The 20,830-nt window shown below is 36.1% G+C and overlaps 1 protein-coding gene across 1 annotated transcript; it reads right to left on the bottom strand.

Annotated features, from left to right (window-relative positions):
- Positions 1-4,505: 4,505 nt before the first annotated feature.
- Positions 4,506-5,435, bottom strand: Olfr1469 (olfactory receptor 1469). Its single transcript, NM_146695.2, has one exon. It carries the CDS (start codon positions 5,433-5,435, stop codon positions 4,506-4,508), a length of 930 nt encoding a protein of 309 aa, NP_666906.1.
- Between the last annotated feature and the right edge of the window lie 15,395 nt (positions 5,436-20,830).

The following is a 20,830-nucleotide window of genomic DNA, read 5'->3' as shown; positions in this document are numbered from 1 at the left end:
GCCCCTCAAGATTGTTTTGGAACAGATGTTGCATTCCACTCACCAGTAATCCTAAGGCCTGCAGCGTGGAGAGTCCTCTGGGGACAATGGGACTGTCTGGTGACAGTGTTTCGAGCCCAAAGTGGATTGGATAAGATTATAGCCAGAAGCTGGAAACAACCCAGATATCCCTCAATAGAGCAATGGATACAGAAAATGTGGTACATTTACACAGCGCACTACTACTAAGCTATTAAAAACAATGACTTCATGAAATTCACAAGCAAAGCTATGGAACTAGACAATATCCTGAGTAAAGCAATTCGGTCACAAAAGAACACCCATGGTATGCACTCACTGATAAGTGGATATTAGCAAAAAAGAAGCTCTTAATACTGAGGATACAACTCACAAACCATATGAAGCTCAAGTAGAAGGAACACCAAAGTGTGGATGCTTCAATCCCATTTAAAAGGTGAAACAAAATGGGACAGGATTTAGTGTAGTCTAGGATTGTCTAATTAAGAGTTTTTAATTCAATAAGGATAGTTTGGCCTTAAGAGAAGGAAGAATTTTCATTTGCCTTTTTTTTTTTGTTTGTTTTGTTTTGTTTGTTTGTTTGTTTTGCAACGATAGGAAACAATATGGTTAAAATGTGAAAGTATTACTCGATAACTCACTCAATGATAGTTAGATCTGGGGGAAATTGGAGATGGAGAAAACTGAGAGGGATGAAGAGAGGGGAAATTATGGTCAGGATATAGTGCAAGGGAGAATAAGACCTGACACTATTATTGAGACTATGGATTGCTCACTCAAAGGAACCTCTCATGACTGAACTTTCAAATCCTTTTAAAATGTCTTCTTCTTTGATTTCGAACACCAGATTTTATTCCATTCCCAGTCGACCCTCTGACTGTTCCAAATCCCATACCACCCCCCTGCACCTCAGTCTCTATGAAGATGTCCACACCCCTAAACTCCCCACTCCACCAGATCTCTAGACTCCCTGGGCCTTCTAGTCTCTTGAGGGTTAGGTGCATCCTCTCTGAAGAAACCCCGACCTTGCAGTCCTGTGCTGTATATTTGTTGGGGACCTCATGTCAGCTGATGTATATTGTCTCATTGGTGTTCCAGTATCTGAGAGATCTCAGAGGTCCAGGTTAATTGAAACTGCTGGTCCTCCTGCAGAGTTGCCCTCCTCCTCAGCTTCTTCCATATTTCCCCTAATTCAACCATAGGAGTCAGCAGCTTCTGTCCATTGGTTGGATGCAAATATCTGCAATCGACTCTTCGAGCTTGTTATTGGGTCTTTTGGAGGCAGTCATGGGATGTGAAACAGTCGGAGGGTGGACTGGACTGGGAATAAAATCAGGAGAGTCAAAAATAAAAATAAATCAATAACAATAAAAAACCTTGAAATCAGATGGGATGGTCATACCATATTATGAGTACTGTGAAGTATTCACCAGTAAAGATTGCTTGCTCATGTGTTTAAGACAATACAAAATCTTTATTTTCCATCTGGAGACTACAATGCATGTACAGTATTTCAGTGAAGCTCTAAGTCCTTTCCAGGGTGAACATTTAAGAAACAAACAAACAAACATATAACTTTGGTTGTCATGTTTCAGTTAAAAGGAACACTAGCCAGAAGTCAAACTGCAGAGCCAGAAAGTTTTAGTGCATTTATAGGTTTTCCAGAACTATGGATTTTGATAGATTACATCTTTGTTTTGGCTGGTGGTGTTATATTGCTGAATTTTATGGCCTGAATTGTAGTTCCAACATATAATTAGGTTTGCTACAATGTGAGGGCCATAACTACACATTTAAAGCAGAATTTTTGTTACAATTTTATTATATTTCCTGTAAGATAAAAAAGATAGTCACAGTAATATTAGAGAGAAAAAATTGACAAAATGAATTATTGTGAAAAAGCCAGATAAACTACTATAATTACTGCATGCAGGCAAGCAAAAGAAAATGGACAATCACAGGACTGACATTTCAGAGAGTTTCTAGATATTGATATCTTGACAATGAACCTGTTTGAAAATATGTCCTTTATATGTGTGAGAAATTAACATGTTTTAATTTTCACTTCATGGGTTTGTAATGATTTATTACAATGACAAGAAAATAAAATGTCTGTGTGTATTAACTTACTTTTCAGATGAATATGTAGTTATAGTATGATCTGAGTTTTTTTTAGTGTCTGTTCTCTGTTTCTACTAAGTGATACTGTATATGAAAGCTGGGGAAAGAACTCAGCCTTTAAATTTTTTCCTTGAAAGTAGGATAATCTGAGTTTTCTTTTCCAAACACATGTGTCCTTCTGCCCACAGATGAATCTATTTTTACTCTACCTCTACATCATGGAAATTTCTCTTTAAAATTTATGGAGAACATTAAACAAAATTACAATCAATAGTGATTCAGAGTTGTTGAACATGACAATACCTGGTGAAGAAAGAGTCCATAAATTTGAAAGAAGGAAAGGATAAGTATATGTAATTGGAGGGGGGTTAGGCGAAAATTATGAAAGGGGTAAATGATATAGTTAAACAATAATCTCAAAAAATAATATTATAAAAATAAGCATGGAAAATAGATATAAGTAACTTTCTGAGGATAGTTGGCCAAAGACACTGTCTTAAAAATATATTGATAGAATTTGAGGAAAGTCTTTATAGTTGGCACACACACACACACACACACACACACATACACACACACACACACACACACACACACACACAGAGAGAGAGAGAGAGAGAGAGAGAGAGAGAGAGAGAGAGACAGAGAGAGAGAGAGAGAAATAGACAATTCTATATTTTGAAGAGTATTATGAAAAAATAAATGATAAAAATAAAAATTGAAATAATCTAATATTTGTTATAGAAATCACTCTAAGTTTCCTACCCAACTCCATTATTTCATTAGGTAACAGAAAGCTTTGTGTATTGAATACACTATACTTTGAAAACAAATTTTTACTGGAAGTAAGATATTTAATCTGAAAAATTTTAATGATTCACTAGCAAAGTTAAAGCTGCAAAACAAAGCCAATATAATTTAATGTTTTTAGTAATTAAATGTGAAATGTTGAAAAGCATATCATTAAGTTACAGAAGTTCAGGTAAAAATCAAGAAGGTGGATAATTTGTGAATATTCAGCAGGTATTATGTGTTAGGCAATGTGCCATATTCTGGGATCATTCTGTCTCTCCAATGTATTTCTAGGAGCTAAACTCTATTTTTCCAAGTATGTACTTAGACAACTTAACCAGTATTACATATCACAAAACTTGTTAAGTTACCTTTCTGTTGCTGTAATAAATATGCTGATAAAAGGATTCTAAGGGAGACCATGTTTATTTGGCTCACAGATTTAGTGTGCACAGTCATGGAGAGAAAGTCATAATAGAAGAAAATGGAGATACCTGGTAACATTCCACTCGCCATCAGTTGGTAAAGGTATTTGTTTCTAAGCCTAATAATCTGGGTTAAATTCCTAGGGTTCAGATAGGAGGAAGGAAGATCCAATTTCCAGAGGCAGGAAGCAGAGGGAGGTAAACTCTTGTGCTGGGCTAGATTTATCAATTTTATTGTGTCTAGTATTCTAGTCTAGAAAATGACTAGTGCTGGCAATTTTCAGAGGAGGTCTACCAACCTCAATTAACATAGCAAAGATAATACTTTATGGGGACAGACAAAAACTAACCTAACAATGAGAATCCATGATACTCTTTCCAAAGACTAGGCCCTTAGGTGACTATATAGTGTTCAGTTGATATCATTATTAGCCATCGCAGAAGTGAAATTCAAATTAAACTTTATTTCATAGCTAAATGTTGTTCTATTTTAATTTTCCAGTTATTCGAATTTTGACTTAAGGCTGTGTGAGGATTCACATGGAAAGATAGTTGTAAATGATTTCAGAAACCTAAAATATTATTTTACTTACATCCCAATGAATCTCTACTTCCTACATTATGCACATGTAATTATAACACTCTTCTATGGCCTGGTCAGGGAACTCTTACTATAAAGGAGGTATTCACTATTACTGATCATATGTTAGAAGAAGAAAGCGTTACAATTCTTCACTGACCAGTCAAAGCAAGAGTCAAATAATGTCATTGACACGAGGAAAATGTTCAAAATGTGTTAGTATAACAAAATGTATATAAAGGTTGTTCTGTAGCAGTCAACTAACATCAAAAGCATAGGTACATGGTAATAATTGATTTTTAAATATTGTCTACGTTTTACTACTAATAAGACTATTTTAAGGAGTTACCAATAAAAAGACTACATAAATACCCATCTTAGGGTTTTTGTCAACAAGGCAAGGGAAAAAAAGCAACTCATAAGTATGGTCCAGAATTCACTATTTTTCTTTTAGCCATATGGCAATAACATAAACTTGCATAAATATGATTATTCATTATTAATTTAACTGTTTGTGGAAGAAAAATGGTATTATTTATCTTGATTAATTATAACTAAACCATCACAGGCTATTTTGCCACCTGCAAAACTTTTGTGAATGCACTCTTGACTTCTTTGTTCCGCATGCTATAGACCAGAGGATTCAGCATGGGGATGATCATGGTATAGAACACAGAGGCAATTTTGTCAGTGTCCATGGAATGACTGGAGCTGGGCTGCAAGTACATGAATATGATCGTCCCATAAAAAATTGATACCGCAATGAAGTGTGAGGCACAAGTGGATATAGCCTTTCGATATCCAGAACTTGAGTGCATTTTACAGATTGTAATAAAAATGAATATATAGGATATCCAGATAACTGAGAGAGCAAAAAAGATATTGAAGCTTACTACATAAACAAGAACCAGCTCACTAACATGTCTGTCAGAGCAAGAGAGAACCATGACTGCTGGAATATCACAGAAGAAGTGATGCACTACATTAGACCTACAGAAGGAAAGACTGAAAGTGTCCCCAATGTGGATGGAGGCATTCAAAAAACCACAGGTATAGGAACCTATACAAAGACAGATGCACACATTTGCAGTCATGGTGGTGGCATAGTGCAAGGGCTTGCACACTGCTGCATAACGATCATAGGCCATTGAGGCCAACAGGTAATTTTCCACAGTAGCAAAGGCTACAAAAAAGAACATCTGAGCAGCACAGTCATTGTAGGAAATGATCTTCTCTCCTATTAGCCCAGTCATGACTGTGGGTGTGACAGCTGAGGAGTAACAAAAATCAACCAAGGACAGATTACCTAGAAAAAAGTACATAGGAGTATGAAGACGAGAGTCCAGGACAATCAGCAGAATCATCCCCAGATTTCCCACCAGGGTGATGGTATAGATGAGGAGAAATGTAATGAAAAGGGGAAACTGTAGGCCTGGGTCATCAGTGAGTCCCAGCAGGAGAAACTGTGTAACATCGGTATTATTCTCCATCAGACTCATCTTTCAATAATTACATTGTCCATACCCACTGGAAAACAGAAAGATGATTGTAAAGAACTTGAATTAAAATGGAAAAGCAAAGCCATGTGTCTTAGTATAGTAATAATTTGTACTTTGCAATTGCCTAGAAAATAGACCTTTTTATTTTTAAGCATAAGTTCCTTTTTAAATCTATTGTACATGCCAGGCAGTGGTGGCGCACACCTTTAATCCCAGCACTTGGGAGGCAGAGGCAAGTGGATTTCTGAGTTCGAGGCCAGCGTTGTCTACAAAGTGAGGTCCAGGAGAGCCAGGGCTATACAGAGAAACACTGTCTCAAAAAAAACAACAAAAAACAAAAAAAAACAAACTAAAAAGAATGTCAAAATTAAATCTATTGTACTAGGAAACAAGGGGTTGTAAGAGGGTACCATCTAAAATAAGTATGGTGGCCTGGAAATATGCACCTTTTTGGTATCTTTATGTTGATATTGATCTAAGCATACATTATCAGAAACCTTGGGATTTCTCATTCTTACTCTGACTCCCTCGACCTTTTCCTCTAACTACCTGCTCTAAGGGCCACTGTTGATGAACATAGCAGAAGTTTTAGTTATAATTCAAAAACTATGACGTTCTTCCTCTCTTTTCTCCACCTGCTGCCTATAAACAGCTGCTAGAATTATAAGTTGACTGTGTTTCTCATAAACATTAAATTATCTCAAATTTTCTTCTGAGTTTATCACTAAATTATTTTATTAAAATGCATATGATTAATAGCTCTGTGAAGTACATGTGGTAGGCTTACTTACTGATGTCAACAACTTCAGCTTTATGCAGTTATGAAAGATGCAGGCAAATAATCAAAATCTATAGAACATACCAAGCTTTGATCTATTGACTACTTAGGATTCACTGATCCAGAGCTAACTTTCATGACCAAAGAAAGGTAAACAGTAGAATCAATCCATTTTGTGGTACCATTGTGAGAAGTCAACAAGTTTTCATAAAAGACAATAAATGTTATTGTAAAACATCCAATAAGTGGTAGCATTAATGTTATGTTTAGAAGGGAGAGAGATCTATTTTCTGTGCTGATTTGACGTAGTGGAGGCTAGTCAGGAGTTCTTCAGCTACTCTCTCACTCTCATTTTCTACTAATTTGCCTTACTTTCTTAAATTATATCACTGAGTAATTATGCTGTCCAACATGCCCCTGTTTTCTATGAACGCAGGTGTAGTTGTTTCTGCAATTTCCTGTTACTCAGTCTTCCTCAACTTCTCACATAAAAGCCATATTTTTACTTGGCTACAGCCTACTTCTATCAAATTATTCTCTTTTTTTTCATACTGTCACACCACAGCAATATCATCAAGACCAAAATAAATTTGGACATTTATGGGGTAGTCTTTATCTCACAGATCTCTTACCCATGGGAAAATATTTAATATGTTATGACTCTCTAACACTAACAATACACAAACTAGCATTTGTTTTGTCTTCCTGGATACAGAAGCCATCACATAGGCTCTTCCTTAAATTCTAGGTTGAAACTGCTCCCCTGCCTCAGTTTTCAGAATGTCTGCAACATGAAATGTGTTTTTGTTTGTATTGAATATTTTGAAATAATATTTACCCTAAAAAGGATTATTCACTATCACAAGTCTCCTGAATGTTTTGAAATTTTAAGTTATAAACTATTATTAGATCTTAATTTCAGAGAAAATTATAATCCACAATTAACAAGAAATTTATACATGAAGATATAGTTATTATTCTGACTTTTGTTGTGTTAACCTTGAAGAAACTCAGAAATTAGGTTATTCCCTTTGAAAAGCATTCAAAGTATTTTGGTATTCTGTTAATCTTATACTCATCATTTACAAAGTATGTAATGATAACCATTCTGGAATTAATGGGAAATTGTTAAAAATGGCCATGGGCTTATTGTGAATCTTGTAGCATTTATTTGAATATTAGAAAGATTCACGTTATTGTTATGCTTTTTTCTACATTCCCTTATCACAAATTTTAGGATCATAAGTAGAAAATCGACAAAAAAATCAGCTATTCACACTAATTGGTTCTTGGTCTAAATAACTGATGTCTTAAGAGAGTGCATAAACTTCCTAAAATAGAAACGTTTACCTTCATGTAATAAACTACATCCAGTTATTGTTTTAAGAAACCATTTCCATGATCACTTTTTTAAAAAAATATAACTCACAAGGGTCATTGCTACCCAACTCCTTTTCTGTGAACTACATTTCTCACAGTTAATGTTTATTTCATATACATATAAAGCCACCAGATATTTTGAAGAGGACAGTAAATCCTGTAGTGTGAATGTGACATAATCAAGTCAGCCTCAGAATGCTGGTTACACAGTTCTTTGTCGGGGAGTGGACTGACAATGTCATGTTTCCTAAATATGGAAAACAGAGGAAATAGAGGTAATAAGCTTTGACTTCTGAACCTGTACCCATTTTTCTTGTTCAAGGATGGGCCACATATTTACCTTACCTTCAAAAAAAATTGAGAAGATTGTACATCTCACAAATTTTATCCCTTGCATCCTGAGAAAAATAAGAAAGGTCTTCATGACATCATACAAATTAAAATATAGCATTTTACCTTTAAGTGATTTTTCTGAACCATGCATGAAACCTGAAAGAAGGTCTTCAGCCAAATTGTATTCATAAAAGTGATAACAGTGAACACCACTCAGTTCATGGATGAATGCTTCTGAAACATAATTTAAAATCATGTTATTATTTAAAAAGCTAATGCATGAAGAACCAGAAAATAAAAATGACATAGATACCCCTGGAGATTTCATTCATGCGAATACCTGTAGCTCCTCTTCTTTTTTCTCAGAAAGTAGCAATCAATTACAACTGTGGGCAATCATGTGCCTATGGGAATTTCTAATTGAACTCGGGGGGGTGGGTAATGACAGGGAGGACATGAAGTTGAGAGACAAGATGAGAAGCACTGGGAAGAGTTAGATAGGTGGAGTGAGGTAGTGGTAGATGGATATGCACATCATAAATTATATCAGTATATGAAATTTCAGCTATTAAATAAAACTATCAACATAGAAATGCACAACTCACAAACATACACAACTAATGTCTGAATTTTTATTGGATATTTTATTTATTTACATTTCATATGTTATCTCCCTCCTGATTTCCCCTCTGGTAACCCCCTATCCCTTCCTCTGTTCCTATGAGGGTGCTCACTCACCCACCCACCCTCCCACACCTGCCTCCTCACCCTGCCATTCCCCTATACTGGTGAACCCCTAATGAACACTGCTTTGTTTACCAATAACAAGAAACTAGATATCCCAGAGACCTAAGGTAAAAGCAGATAGTACACATCTAAAAACTAAAGTAATCATAAAACAACTCTTAATAATACAGTAATATTCTGAAATATTCATAAAGATACACCTTATTCAGCCATTACAAGAGAGGCTTTCTACAGCAACAGTTAGGGACAAAAACAGAGGCCCATAGATATACATTATACACACAGAGAGACTGTGGAGCCTATAACTCTAAATGAGATGTCTCCATCAAATTCCTTCACTCAGTTCAAGAAACCCTTGAATGGATATGCAAAAGGAGTTAAAAGCACAGAGGTTGAACAAGAACACCAGAGCAATATCCTCTACACCAACTGAGCAAATCAAGCTTTGCTTAACTCACAGAGACTGAAGCAGTAATCAAAAGGCCTCTATTATGTCCTCTGTGTTGATTCTACAGTTTTCAATTATGGAAAGCCCTTATGGAAATCCTGAGTATGTGAATAATTTGGTGCTTTATTCTTGTTCCTGCTTGTAGGGATCTTTTATCTTCATGTTAGTTTGTCTTGTCCAACTTAGATATGGTTATTTTTGTTTGTTTTCATTTTATTTTATTTTATTTTATTTTATTTTATTTTATTGTATTTTGCCATTATCAATTAGAAACTTGTTCTTTTATAATGAGAGACAGAAAGAGAGTGGGGCCAAATGGAAGAGAAGGTAGGAAGATAGTGGAGGAGTAGAAGGATGGAAATATGTATACAGTGTATACAATATGAGAAAAGAATCTACATTTAATAAAATTGCAAAAATAGAAATATCAATTAAGCAGCTATTAAATAAAATAAGAGACAGTCAATTTAAACAAGCCTATAATTCCTAGAGAACAAAAGCAGTCCGTCTAGGTTGCATAAGTATAAAAAAGCCCAAGACCAGATGATTTTAGCCCAAAATTATACCAAATTATATAGAAAAGCCAACAACTATACTCCTCAAATTATTTCACAAAAAAAGAAGCAGAAGAAACAGTGCCCAATTAATTTTATGAGGTCATAGTTACCCTAATATGTGAAATACAAAGATTCGGCAAAATGTTTATAAAACAATTTCTACATATCTCAAGATGATTATGACACTTTACAACAGGCCAATAGCATACATCAAAGTATATGATGAGAAGCTCAAATCAATTCTAAGAAACTCAGAAAGAAGACAAGGTTGTTCACTCCTTCCATATCTATAAAATGTAAATTAAACTTAAATTCTTAACTACAGGAACAAGAAAATTAAAGAAGATAAAGAGGATAACAGTTGAAAAGGAAGAAGTTGAACTACCTTTGCTTGCAGGTATGACAATATCCTTAAGTGACCCTAAAATTTTCAGAACAGAACACCTGCAGAAACATTTAGCAAAGTAACTGGAAAAATATTAACTCATAAATGTCAGTAGTCTTCCTATACAGAAATATTAAACAGTTTGAAAAATCTGATAAGAAGGACACATGCTCCACTATGTTCATAGCAGCCTTATTTATAATAGCCAGAAGCTGGAAAGAACCCAGATGCCCCACAACAGGGGAATGGATACAGAAAATATGGTACATTTACACAATGGAGTACTACTCAGCTATTAAAACGAATGAATTTATGAAATTCCTAGGCAAATGGATGGACCTGGAGGGCATCATCCTGAGTGAGGTAACCAAATCACAAAAGAACTCACACAATATGTACTCACTGATAAGTGGATATTAGCCCAGAAACTTAGAATACCCAAGATATAAGATACAATGTGCTAAACACATGAAACTCAAGAAGAACGAAGACCAAAGTGTGGACACTTTGTCCCTTCTTAGAATGGGGAACAAAACACCAATGGAAGGAGTTACAGAGACAAAGTTTGAAGCTGAGACGAAAGGATGGACCATCTAGAGACTGCCATATCCGGGGATCCATCCCATAATCAGCTTCCAAACCCTGACACCATTACAAACACTAGCAAGATTTTGTTGAAAGGACCCAGATATGGTTGTCTCTTGTGGGACTATGCCGGGGCCTGGCAAACACAGAAGTGGATGCTCACATTCAGCTATTGGATGGATCACAGGGCCCCCAGTGGAGGAGCTAGAGAAAGTACCCAAGGAGCTGAAGGGATCTGCAATCCTATAGGTGGAACAACAGTATGAACTAACCAGCACCCCCCCCCCCCAGAGCTCATGTCTCTAGCTGAATATGAATCAGAAGATGGCCTAGTCGGCCATCAGTGGAAAGAGAGGCCCATTGGTCGTGCAAACTTTATATGCCTCAGTACAGGGAAATGCCAAGGCCAAGAAGTGGGAGTGGGTGGGTGGGGGAGTGGGTGGGGGAGCGTGTGGGGGACCTTTGGTATAGCATTGGAAATGTAAAAGAAATAAATACCCAATAAAAATAAAACAGGAAAACAATATCTTTCATAATAGCCTCAAATATTATAAAATATTTTTGTGTAACACTTACAAAGCAAGGCAAACACTTCTCTGATAAAAATATCAAGTCTCTGAAGAGAAAGATGGATTAATCAATGGAATAGAATTGAAGACCCAGAAATAAACCATACACCTATGATCACCTGATCTTTGAGAAATAAATCTAAACCATCTGGTGGAAAAGAAGATTGTATTCTCAACAAATGGTACTGGTTCAACTGCAGATAGAAGTATGCAAATTGATTCATTCATATCTCCTTGTAGGTTAGAGCATCAATGACATTGGCAACGGAAAATTTTTCCTGAAAAGAACACCAATGGATCATGCTCTAAGACCAACAATTGACAAGTGGGACCTTTGGGTATTCCCCCAGGAGTGGCATAGCTGGATCTTCAGGTAGAACTACTTCCAATTTTCCGAGAAACTGCCAAATTGATTTCCAGAGTGATTATATCAGGTTGCAGTCACATCAGCAGTAGAAGTGTCTTCCCCTTTCCCTACATCTTTGCCAGCATGTGCTATCACTTGAGTTTTTGATCTTAGCCACTCTGGTTGGTGTGAGGTAAAATCTCAGGGTTGTTTTGATTTGCAATTCCCTGATGACTGAAGATGCTGGGTTTGTTTATTTATTAGATATTTTCTTTATTTACATTTCAAACATTATCCCCTTTCCCAGTTTCCCCTCCTAAAATACCCTATCCCCTCCCTTAGCAAATTGCCTGGTGTTGATGGGGCACACTTATAATCCCAGTTTACAGAAGAAATAAGCATGCTTATCTCTGTGACTTTAAGGCTAGCCTAGTCTATAGAGCCAGTTCCGGACAGGTCAGTCAAGGGTAGACAGAAAAACTCTGCTTCAAAAAAAAAACATAAATAAAATAAAATAAAATAAAATAAACACACACACACACACACAAAACCTAAATGAACCAACCAAACAAAAACAAAAACAAAAAAACAAAAAAATAAAAAAATAAAAATAGCAAAACAAAATTAAGAAAAGGCAAAAAATAAAAAATAAGAAATTCTAATATCATATGCATACAAATAATTTTAAGTGGATATTGTAGCACACACCTTTAATCCCATCCCTTGTGAGGCAGAGGCAGGTGGATCTCTGTGAGTTTAAGGCCAGTGAGGTCTACACTGCTAGTTCCAGTATAGCCAGGGCTATGCAGAGAAGCCACATCCATGACCATATTCATAACCACATTGACTTTTGAACTGGAATTAGTTTCTAAACCAGCTCTAAACTCTGCTTGCTTGAGTAACAGAGGCACAGTGGTCCACATTGGTGTCTCTGTATGGCTTCCTTCTTGTGAGTCTACCATGTCTCTCACCCTCTGGACTTTTGAGTGGATCCTGGTAGTCTCAGGAGGGTTGATGTGCAGGGTGTCAGGCACCATCCCGTGAGGCACGTGGAGGTAAGTCTCAGACATCTTGGTTGGAAGGTAGTACTAGAAATGTCTCCAAGCAAACTGCTCTTTCACTCAGTCTTGAAGCTGAAGGACTTGTATGGCCTTTGTGATGAGAAGACTTGGCCGATCCTTGTCAGCTAGTTTCTGACATTTGGACACCTGGAAATTCTTCTTGGATGCCACTAATTCCTGCTTTAAAAATTGATAGATGGTAGTCTTTTACTTGAGTTTCAACATAACATTGGCTGTAGAGTGGAAGGCTAAAGATAGGAAAGCTTAGTTTATATGGCTGTGAGAAAATAGCTGATAACAATAGCTTTGGAGAGGGAAGATTTGCATGGGCTCATACTTTCAGAGTCTCAGTCCATCAGGTGGGAAGAGCAGAGCAAAATTATTGCAGAAGAAGAATGTAGGGTGTCCTCCAATGACATGCCCAACTTGGAATCCATCTCAAGGGAAGGAATCCATCCAAGGCCTGACACTATTACTGATGCTATGGTATGCTTACAAACAGGAGCCTAGAATGGCTGACCTCTGGGAGACCCAACAAGAACCTGATGGAAACAGAAGGAGAAACTTATACACAAGTCTGAAGTCATAGAACTCTGTTGTTGAATTAAGAGAAGAAACATGACGATAAAGAAGGTGAATGAAAATAGAAAAGAATATGTGAAAACATATGACTCTGTTCAGCAAAAATCTGTACTTAACAATTGTCTGGAATAGTTCTTTCCCAAGTCAAATTAGATGTAGTAAATATACAGAGGGTATACATGCTAGAATTTAAAGATATATATATATATATATATATATAATTTAACAACTTGAAAAAAGTGATATTTTTGCTTTCCTAATTCACTTCTGAGTTCAACAAAAGCTGACATTCTCTGTTGCTAATTCCCAAAGACTCTTCTAGACAGAACTTTATATGTCACTCCGTGTATACTATTAATTATATTAGAATGTGGTGATTGTTTTCATTTAAGTTATGGAGTGCAAGACATTCAGAAATTTATACATATTTTAAAGTATAAAATCAAGACTTTGCTTCAGATTCTTGATTTTATTTAGCCTATGTTGATTCTCATGAGCATCTAAACAGGATTTTAATTCAATTGGAGATGAGATAAATTACAATTACATGTGTACCTTGGCAGGAACTTAGCATTACTTTAATTCCAGCATTTTATTTTTGTTTCTATGCATATGCTCTTTGTTCAATTTTTTGTTCTTGAAAAGAAGAATCCGGAAGAAGGTGTACTCTAAAATAAGTACTGTTTTGTTCTTGAAAAGAAGAGCCTGTTTTCTGAGGAACCACCAGACTGATTTCCAGAGTGGTTGTACAAGCTTGCAATCCCACCAACAATGGAGGAGTGTTCCCCTTTCTCCACATCCTCGCCAGCATCTGCTGTCACCTGAATTTTTGATCTTAGCCATTCTGACAGTTGTGAGGTGGAATCTCAGGGTTGTTTTGATTTGCATTTCCCTGATGATTAAGGATGTTGAACATTTTTTCAGGTGCTTCTCAGCCTTTCGGTATTCCTCAGGTGAGAATTCTTTGTTCAGCTCTGAGCCCCATTTTTTAATGCGGTTATTTGATTTTCTGGAGTCCACCTTCTTGAGTTCTTTATATATATTGGATATTAGTCCCCTATCTGATTTAGGATAGGTAAATATCCTTTCCCAATCTGTTGGTGGCCTTTTTGTCTTATTGACAGTGTCTTTTGCCTTGCAGAAGCTTTGCAATTTTATGAGGTCCCATTTATAGATTCTCGATCTTACAGCACAAGCCATTGCTGTTCTACTCAGGAATTTTTCCCCTATCTTCAAGGCTTTTCCCTACTTTCTCCTCTATAAGTTTCAGTGTCTCTGGTTTTATGTGGAGTTCCTTAATCCACTTAGATTTGACCTTAGTACAAGGAGATATGAATGGATCAATTCGCATTCTTCTACATGATAACAGCCAGTTGTGCCAGCACCATTTGTTGAAAATGCTGTCTTTTTTCCACTGGATGGTTTTAGCTCCCTTGTCAAAGATCAAGTGACCATAGGTGTGTGGGTTCATCTCTGGGTCTTCAATTCTGTTCCATTGGTCTACTTGTCTGTCACTATACCAATACCATGCAGTTTTTATCACAATTGCTCTGTAGTACAGCTTTAGGTCCGGCATGGTGATTCCACCAGAGGTTCTTTTATCCTTGAGAAGAGTTTTTGCTATCTTAGGTTTTTTGTTATTCCAGATGAATCTGCTGATTGCCCTTTCTAATTCCTTGAAGAATTGAGTTAGAATTTTGATGGGGATTGCATTGAATCTGTAGATTGCTTTTGGCAAGATAGCCATTTTTACAATGTTGATCCTGCCAATCCATGAGCATGGGAGATCTTTTCATCTTCTGAGATCTTCTTTAATTTCTTTCTTCAGAGACTTGAAGTTCTTATCATACAGATCTTTCACTCCCTTAGTTAGAGTCACGCCAAGGTATTTTATATTATTTGTGACTATTGAGAAGGGTGTTGTTTCCCTAATTTCTTTCTCAGCCTGTTTATCCTTTGTGTACAGAAAGGCCATTGACTTGTTTGAGTTAATTTTATATCCAGCTACTTCATTGAAGCTGTTTATCAGGCTTAGGAGTTCTCTGGTGGAATTTTTAGGGTCACTTATATATACTATCATATCCAATACCTCTTCTGGGCATATATCCAGAAGATGCCCCAACCGGTAAGAAGGACACATGCTCCACTATGTTCATAGCAGCCTTATTTATAATAGCCAGATGCTGGAAAGAACCCAGATGCCCCTCAACAGAGGAATGGATACAGAAAATGTGGTACATTTACACAATGGAATACTACTCAGCTTTTAAAAAATGAATTTATGAAATTCCTAGGCAAATGGATGGACCTGGAGGGCATCATCCTGAGTGAGGTAACCCAAACACAAAGGAACTCGCACAATATGTACTCATTGATAAGTGGATATTAGCCCAGAAACTTAGGATACCCAAGATATAAGATACAATTTGCTAAACACATGAAATTCAAGAAGAACGAAGACCAAAGTGTGGACACTTTGCCCCTTCTTAAAAATGGGAACTAAACACCCATGAAGGAGTTACAGAGACAAAATTTGGAGCTATGTGGAAAGGATGGACCATCTAGTGATTGCCATATGCAGGGATCCATCCCATAATCAGCTCCCAAACGCTGACACCATTGCATACACTAGCAAGATTTTGCTGAAAGGACCCAGATATAGCTGTCTCTTGTGAGACTATGCCGGGGCCTAGCAAACACAGAAGTGGATGATCACAGTCAGCTATTGGATGGGTCACACGGCCCCCAATGGAGGAGCTAGAGAAATTACCCAAGGAGCTAAAGCGAACTGCAACCCTATAGGTGGAACAACATTATGAACTAACCAATACCCTGGAGCTCTTGACTCTAGCTGCATATGTATCAAAAGATTGCCTAGTCGGCCATCACTGGAAAGAGAGGCCCATTGGGCACGCAAACTTTATATGCCCCAGTACAGGGGAACCCCAGGGCCAAAACGGGGGAGTGGGTGGGTAGTGGATTGGGGGGAGGGGTGGGTATGGCAGACTTTTGGGATAGCATTGAAAATGTAAACGAGGAAAATACCTAATAAAAATAAAATAAAATTAAAAAAAAAAAGAAAAGAAGAGCCTGGAAGAGCATATCCTCTAAAATAACTCCGGTGGCTTGGAAATAACCACTTTTTCCCTTTATCAGTATCTATATTTTGGATTCTTGTCTAAGCAGACATTATCAGAAACTCTGAGATTTCTCTATTTTTTTTTTCTGAATCTCTCCACTTTTTCCTCCAGTCTAATCAGCGTTTGTGCTTAACATAGCATTTTTTTTTTTGGTCATAACTCAAAAAGTATGACTTTCTTTCCCTCTTTTCTCCATCTCCTATAAACTCCTGATAGAATGATAATTTGACTGTGTTTTTGTGTTTCTCACAAATTCTAACTTGTCCTCAAACTTCCTTCTGAGTTTATCTCTAAAGTATATTATTAATATGAGTAAGATAAAGAGGAAATATTGAATACTGAGGTAACAGGTATAGCATATGCTGCAGTTGATGTAGTGAGATAACTGGGTAATGTCAATATCATCAGCCTGATGCAGTTATGAAAGGTGCAGGCAGATAATCATAATCTATAGCACACACAGAGTTTAAGTTCACTCACTATTATTTGGTCCACTGATCCAGAGCTATTGTTCCTGACAACAGAAATGTGAACCATAGAAATAATCCAACTTGAGGTATTATTGTGAATAGAAAACAAGATCCTATAAAAGGCAGTACAACGTTGCTGTAACACATCAGTGAGTGTTACCATTGGTGTTATACATGGATGGGAGAGTGGTCTGTTTTCTGTCCTGATTTAATTTAATGTAGGCTAGATATGAATCCTTCATCTACAGGTGATCCTCATCCTTTCTTTCTCATTTTCCCTTGCCTTCAACTACATCACTGAGTGATTATGCTGTCCAGCATTTCCCTATTTTTCTAAACACTGTGATTGCTGTTCTTGCAATTCTCTGTGACCCAGTCTTCCTCATCTTCTCAGCTCAAAGCCATACTTTTATTTTGCTAGAGCCTACTTCCATTAAATTATTCTTTCCTTCATACTGTCACACCATAGCAAAATCAATAATAAGAACAAAGAGAAATTGGGCATTTATAGGGTTTTATTTATCTCACAGATCTCTTACCCATGTGAAAACATTTGGTATGATATGCCTCTCTAGCAATAATAATATTCAAGCTTTGTATTGGTTTTGTTTCCTTGAATACAAAAACCATCACTTAGGCTAGTTCTTAAACACTAGTTTGAAGCTATCTTTCTGCTTTCAGCTTTCAGAATGGCTGCAACACGAAACATGCTTTTGTTTGTATTGAAGCTTTTGAAAAAATATTTACCTTAAAATAGTTATTCCCTACCCCAAGTCTCCTGAAAGTCTAGAAATTTTAGGTTATGAACTACTATTTTAGAGACTACTTTCAGAAAATATAATCCACAATTAACAAGGAATTTACACATGAATGTGTACATTTCTGTTATTTGTATTAATTTTGTTGTATTATCATTGAAGAGACTGGGAAATTAAAAAGTTACCAGATCTTGGGAAGCTATTATTTCACCTTGAAAAACATTCAGAGTATTTTAATCCTTATATCTACATTAAACTCATCATTGTCATAATATGTAATGATCATCTCTCTGTAAATATAACAAAAATGTTGAAAATGGATATACGATCATGAAACTTAGATTTTTTTAAATTTATAAAGAATCACCTTACTCTTCGGGTTTTCCCTATGATTCTTCATCACTAATAATAGGGAGAAAAAAATCACCACTATTACGAATATCTTGCTTTTGTTTTGTTTTGTTTTGTTTTGCTTTTAACCACTATGTTAAGAGAATACCTAAACTTCCTAAAATAAAAGTTTTTACCTTTGTATTATAAAATTCCACCAGTCTTTGTTTTAGGAAACAATTTCTATAATCCCTTTCATTTAAAATATCTAACAGTAGTCACTTCTATCCTACTCCCTTTCTTACTGCCAATGTTTATTTAATATACATATATAGCCACTAATTCTTTGGCAGAGGACAGTAAATACAATAGTGTGAATGTGAAATAATCAAGTCAGCTGCAGAAAGCTGGATAAACAGTTCTTCCTCAGGGATCACACTAACACTTTCATGTTCCCTGAAACATGAAAAACAGAGGAACTAGAGGTAATAAGCATCGACTTTTGAAACTCTATCAATTCTTCCTCTCTCAAGGATGGACCATACCTTTGCCTTACCTATAAAAACAAAATGAGAAGATTGAATATCTCACAAATTTTATCTCTTGTGCCTTAGGAAAAAAAGAAATATCTACACGACATCACAAAATTTAAATATGTCAATATAGCATTTATCTTCAAGTGATTTTTCTTAACCATGCATCAAGACTAGCAAAAGGTCTTCAGTCAAATTGTGTTCTTGAAAGTAATAACAGTGAATGCCATTCACATGAATGAATGAACTCTTTTGAAACATGACTCAAGTCATATTACTATTTAAATAGCTTATGCATGAGGAACCAGAAAATCTATGAAGACTTGGACATGTCTGGAGATTTCTTTCATAGTAATACCTCTAGCTCCTAGTCTCCTTTCTAGGGAGGAAGCAATCATGTGCCTATGGGAAGTTCTAATTGAACTCAAAGGGTTATAGACAACAGTGGAATAAAGAGTTCATGAAGTTGAAAGACAAGATGAGAGGCACTGGGAGGATTTGAAAGTTTGGGGTGAGGTAGATGGATATGCACAACATACATTATATCAACATTTACAATTTCAGATATTATGTAAAACATATAGTATTCATATACAAACACACACTCATAAATATACACATCATATGTCTGAATTTTCTTAAGTCCCAAGAAATGGAACCCATACATGACACTGATTTAATGCAAAAACAAGAGCCTAGATATCCCAGTGACCTAAGATAAAAACCATACACTAATCTTCTAAATAATTAAAACTCCTATATTGACAAGAAGCTTAATGATATTCTGAATTACTCTTGCATATATGCTTCATTTAGCCATCTCTGGAGAAGCTTTATACTGCAGCAGTAGGTGAGAAATACATAGACCCATAGATATATATTACACACAGAAATAGACTTTGGAACTCATGTCTCTGAATGAGCTGTGTCTATCTACTTCCTTCACTCAGAGCTAAGCAAACTCCTTGAATAGATATGCAGAAGGAGGTGGATACACAGAGATAAACTAAAACAACAAAACAATGCCCTAAGACACTAAGAAAAGCAAGCTTTTATGAAACCACAGAGACTATACTAAATTCTGTGCATATATAATATAGTTTTCAGTTTTAATACCTTTATGGAAATTCTTAATATGTGAAGAAGTAGATGTTTTATTCTTGTTCCCGCTTTGGGGAATTTTAATTTGATGTCAGGTTGTCTTTTTCCAACTTAGACATGATTACGACTGTTTGCATCTATTATGTTTTATTTTGCTGTGTTTTGTTATTTTCTATTAGAAACCTTTTCTTTTCTAATGATAGACAGGAAGAAAGTGGGTCCAGATGGAAGAGAAGGTAGGAATGTACTGGGAGTAGTGGAGGGATGGGGATATGTATTCAGAGTGTGTTATATGAGAAAGTAATATATATTTAATGAAATGAGGAAAAGAAAAACTCCTATTAAGCTATTAAAATAAAACAACAAACAGAAAATTTAAACAAACCTATATATGACACCCAGAGAAGCAGAAACAAACTGTTAGGTTGCACAACTATAAAGAGCCAAGGGTCAGATGATTTTAGCCAACAAATCTATCTAAAATATAAAGAAAAGTTAACAACAATATTCTTCTCATTATTTCACAAAATAGAAACAGAAGAAAGTGTCCAATTATGAGGCCACAGTTGCTCTGATATCAAAAATATATAAAGACTTAATAAAAAAGAGATTTACAATAAATTTCTAGAATTTAGAATTCAAATTTAGAATATATATTCAAACATACTCTATTTGATACTTGCAAGCACAATGAAAGAACACAGAAAGAAGATCACCTAATGTCATCAAGTATGATTCATTCCAGAGATGCATGGCTGGTTTAATATAAAAAAATAGTAAATACATCAAATAAAGAAGTGTAAAAGATACACACAATAATGTCACTTTTGCCTCTGACAGGATCCAACATTGTTTCATGATAAAAGCTCTGGAGATACTAGGAATAAAAAGACATATCACAACATAATAAAGACAGTTTATATCAGGCCAAATGTGAGAACTAAAAAGGAGCCTGGGTAAATAGTTGGGAGGGAGGACCCATGACCCACCAAAATTCCACCTATGCTTTGGACAGGCAGACACAGGAGGGCTCACAGATGCTTTTTACTTAGCCCTGGGTGGGCATCCAAGCCTCTGACCTACTCGGTGAGGGGTGGACAAAGGGCAGCCCCCAAGACCAAAGGGAGCCCCAAGGTACACCCTGTAGCCCAGGGTTATGGAAGAGAAGGCTTTGGGAAGAGAGGTTCCCATGCATGAGAGAGTGAGCACAGCCTTGGTTAGCAGAGACTGTCTATGGTTTTAGAGTTTTATTATAGAAAGGCAGGGGGAAAGAGAGAAAGTAAAAGAGAGAG

The sequence above is a fragment of the Mus musculus genome, chromosome 19 (genome assembly GCF_000001635.26).
Source record: "Mus musculus strain C57BL/6J chromosome 19, GRCm38.p6 C57BL/6J".
Lineage (NCBI taxonomy): Eukaryota > Metazoa > Chordata > Mammalia > Rodentia > Muridae > Mus > Mus musculus.
Note: the sequence above shows the minus strand (reverse complement) of the source record. Positions and strands in the feature narration are given on the sequence as shown.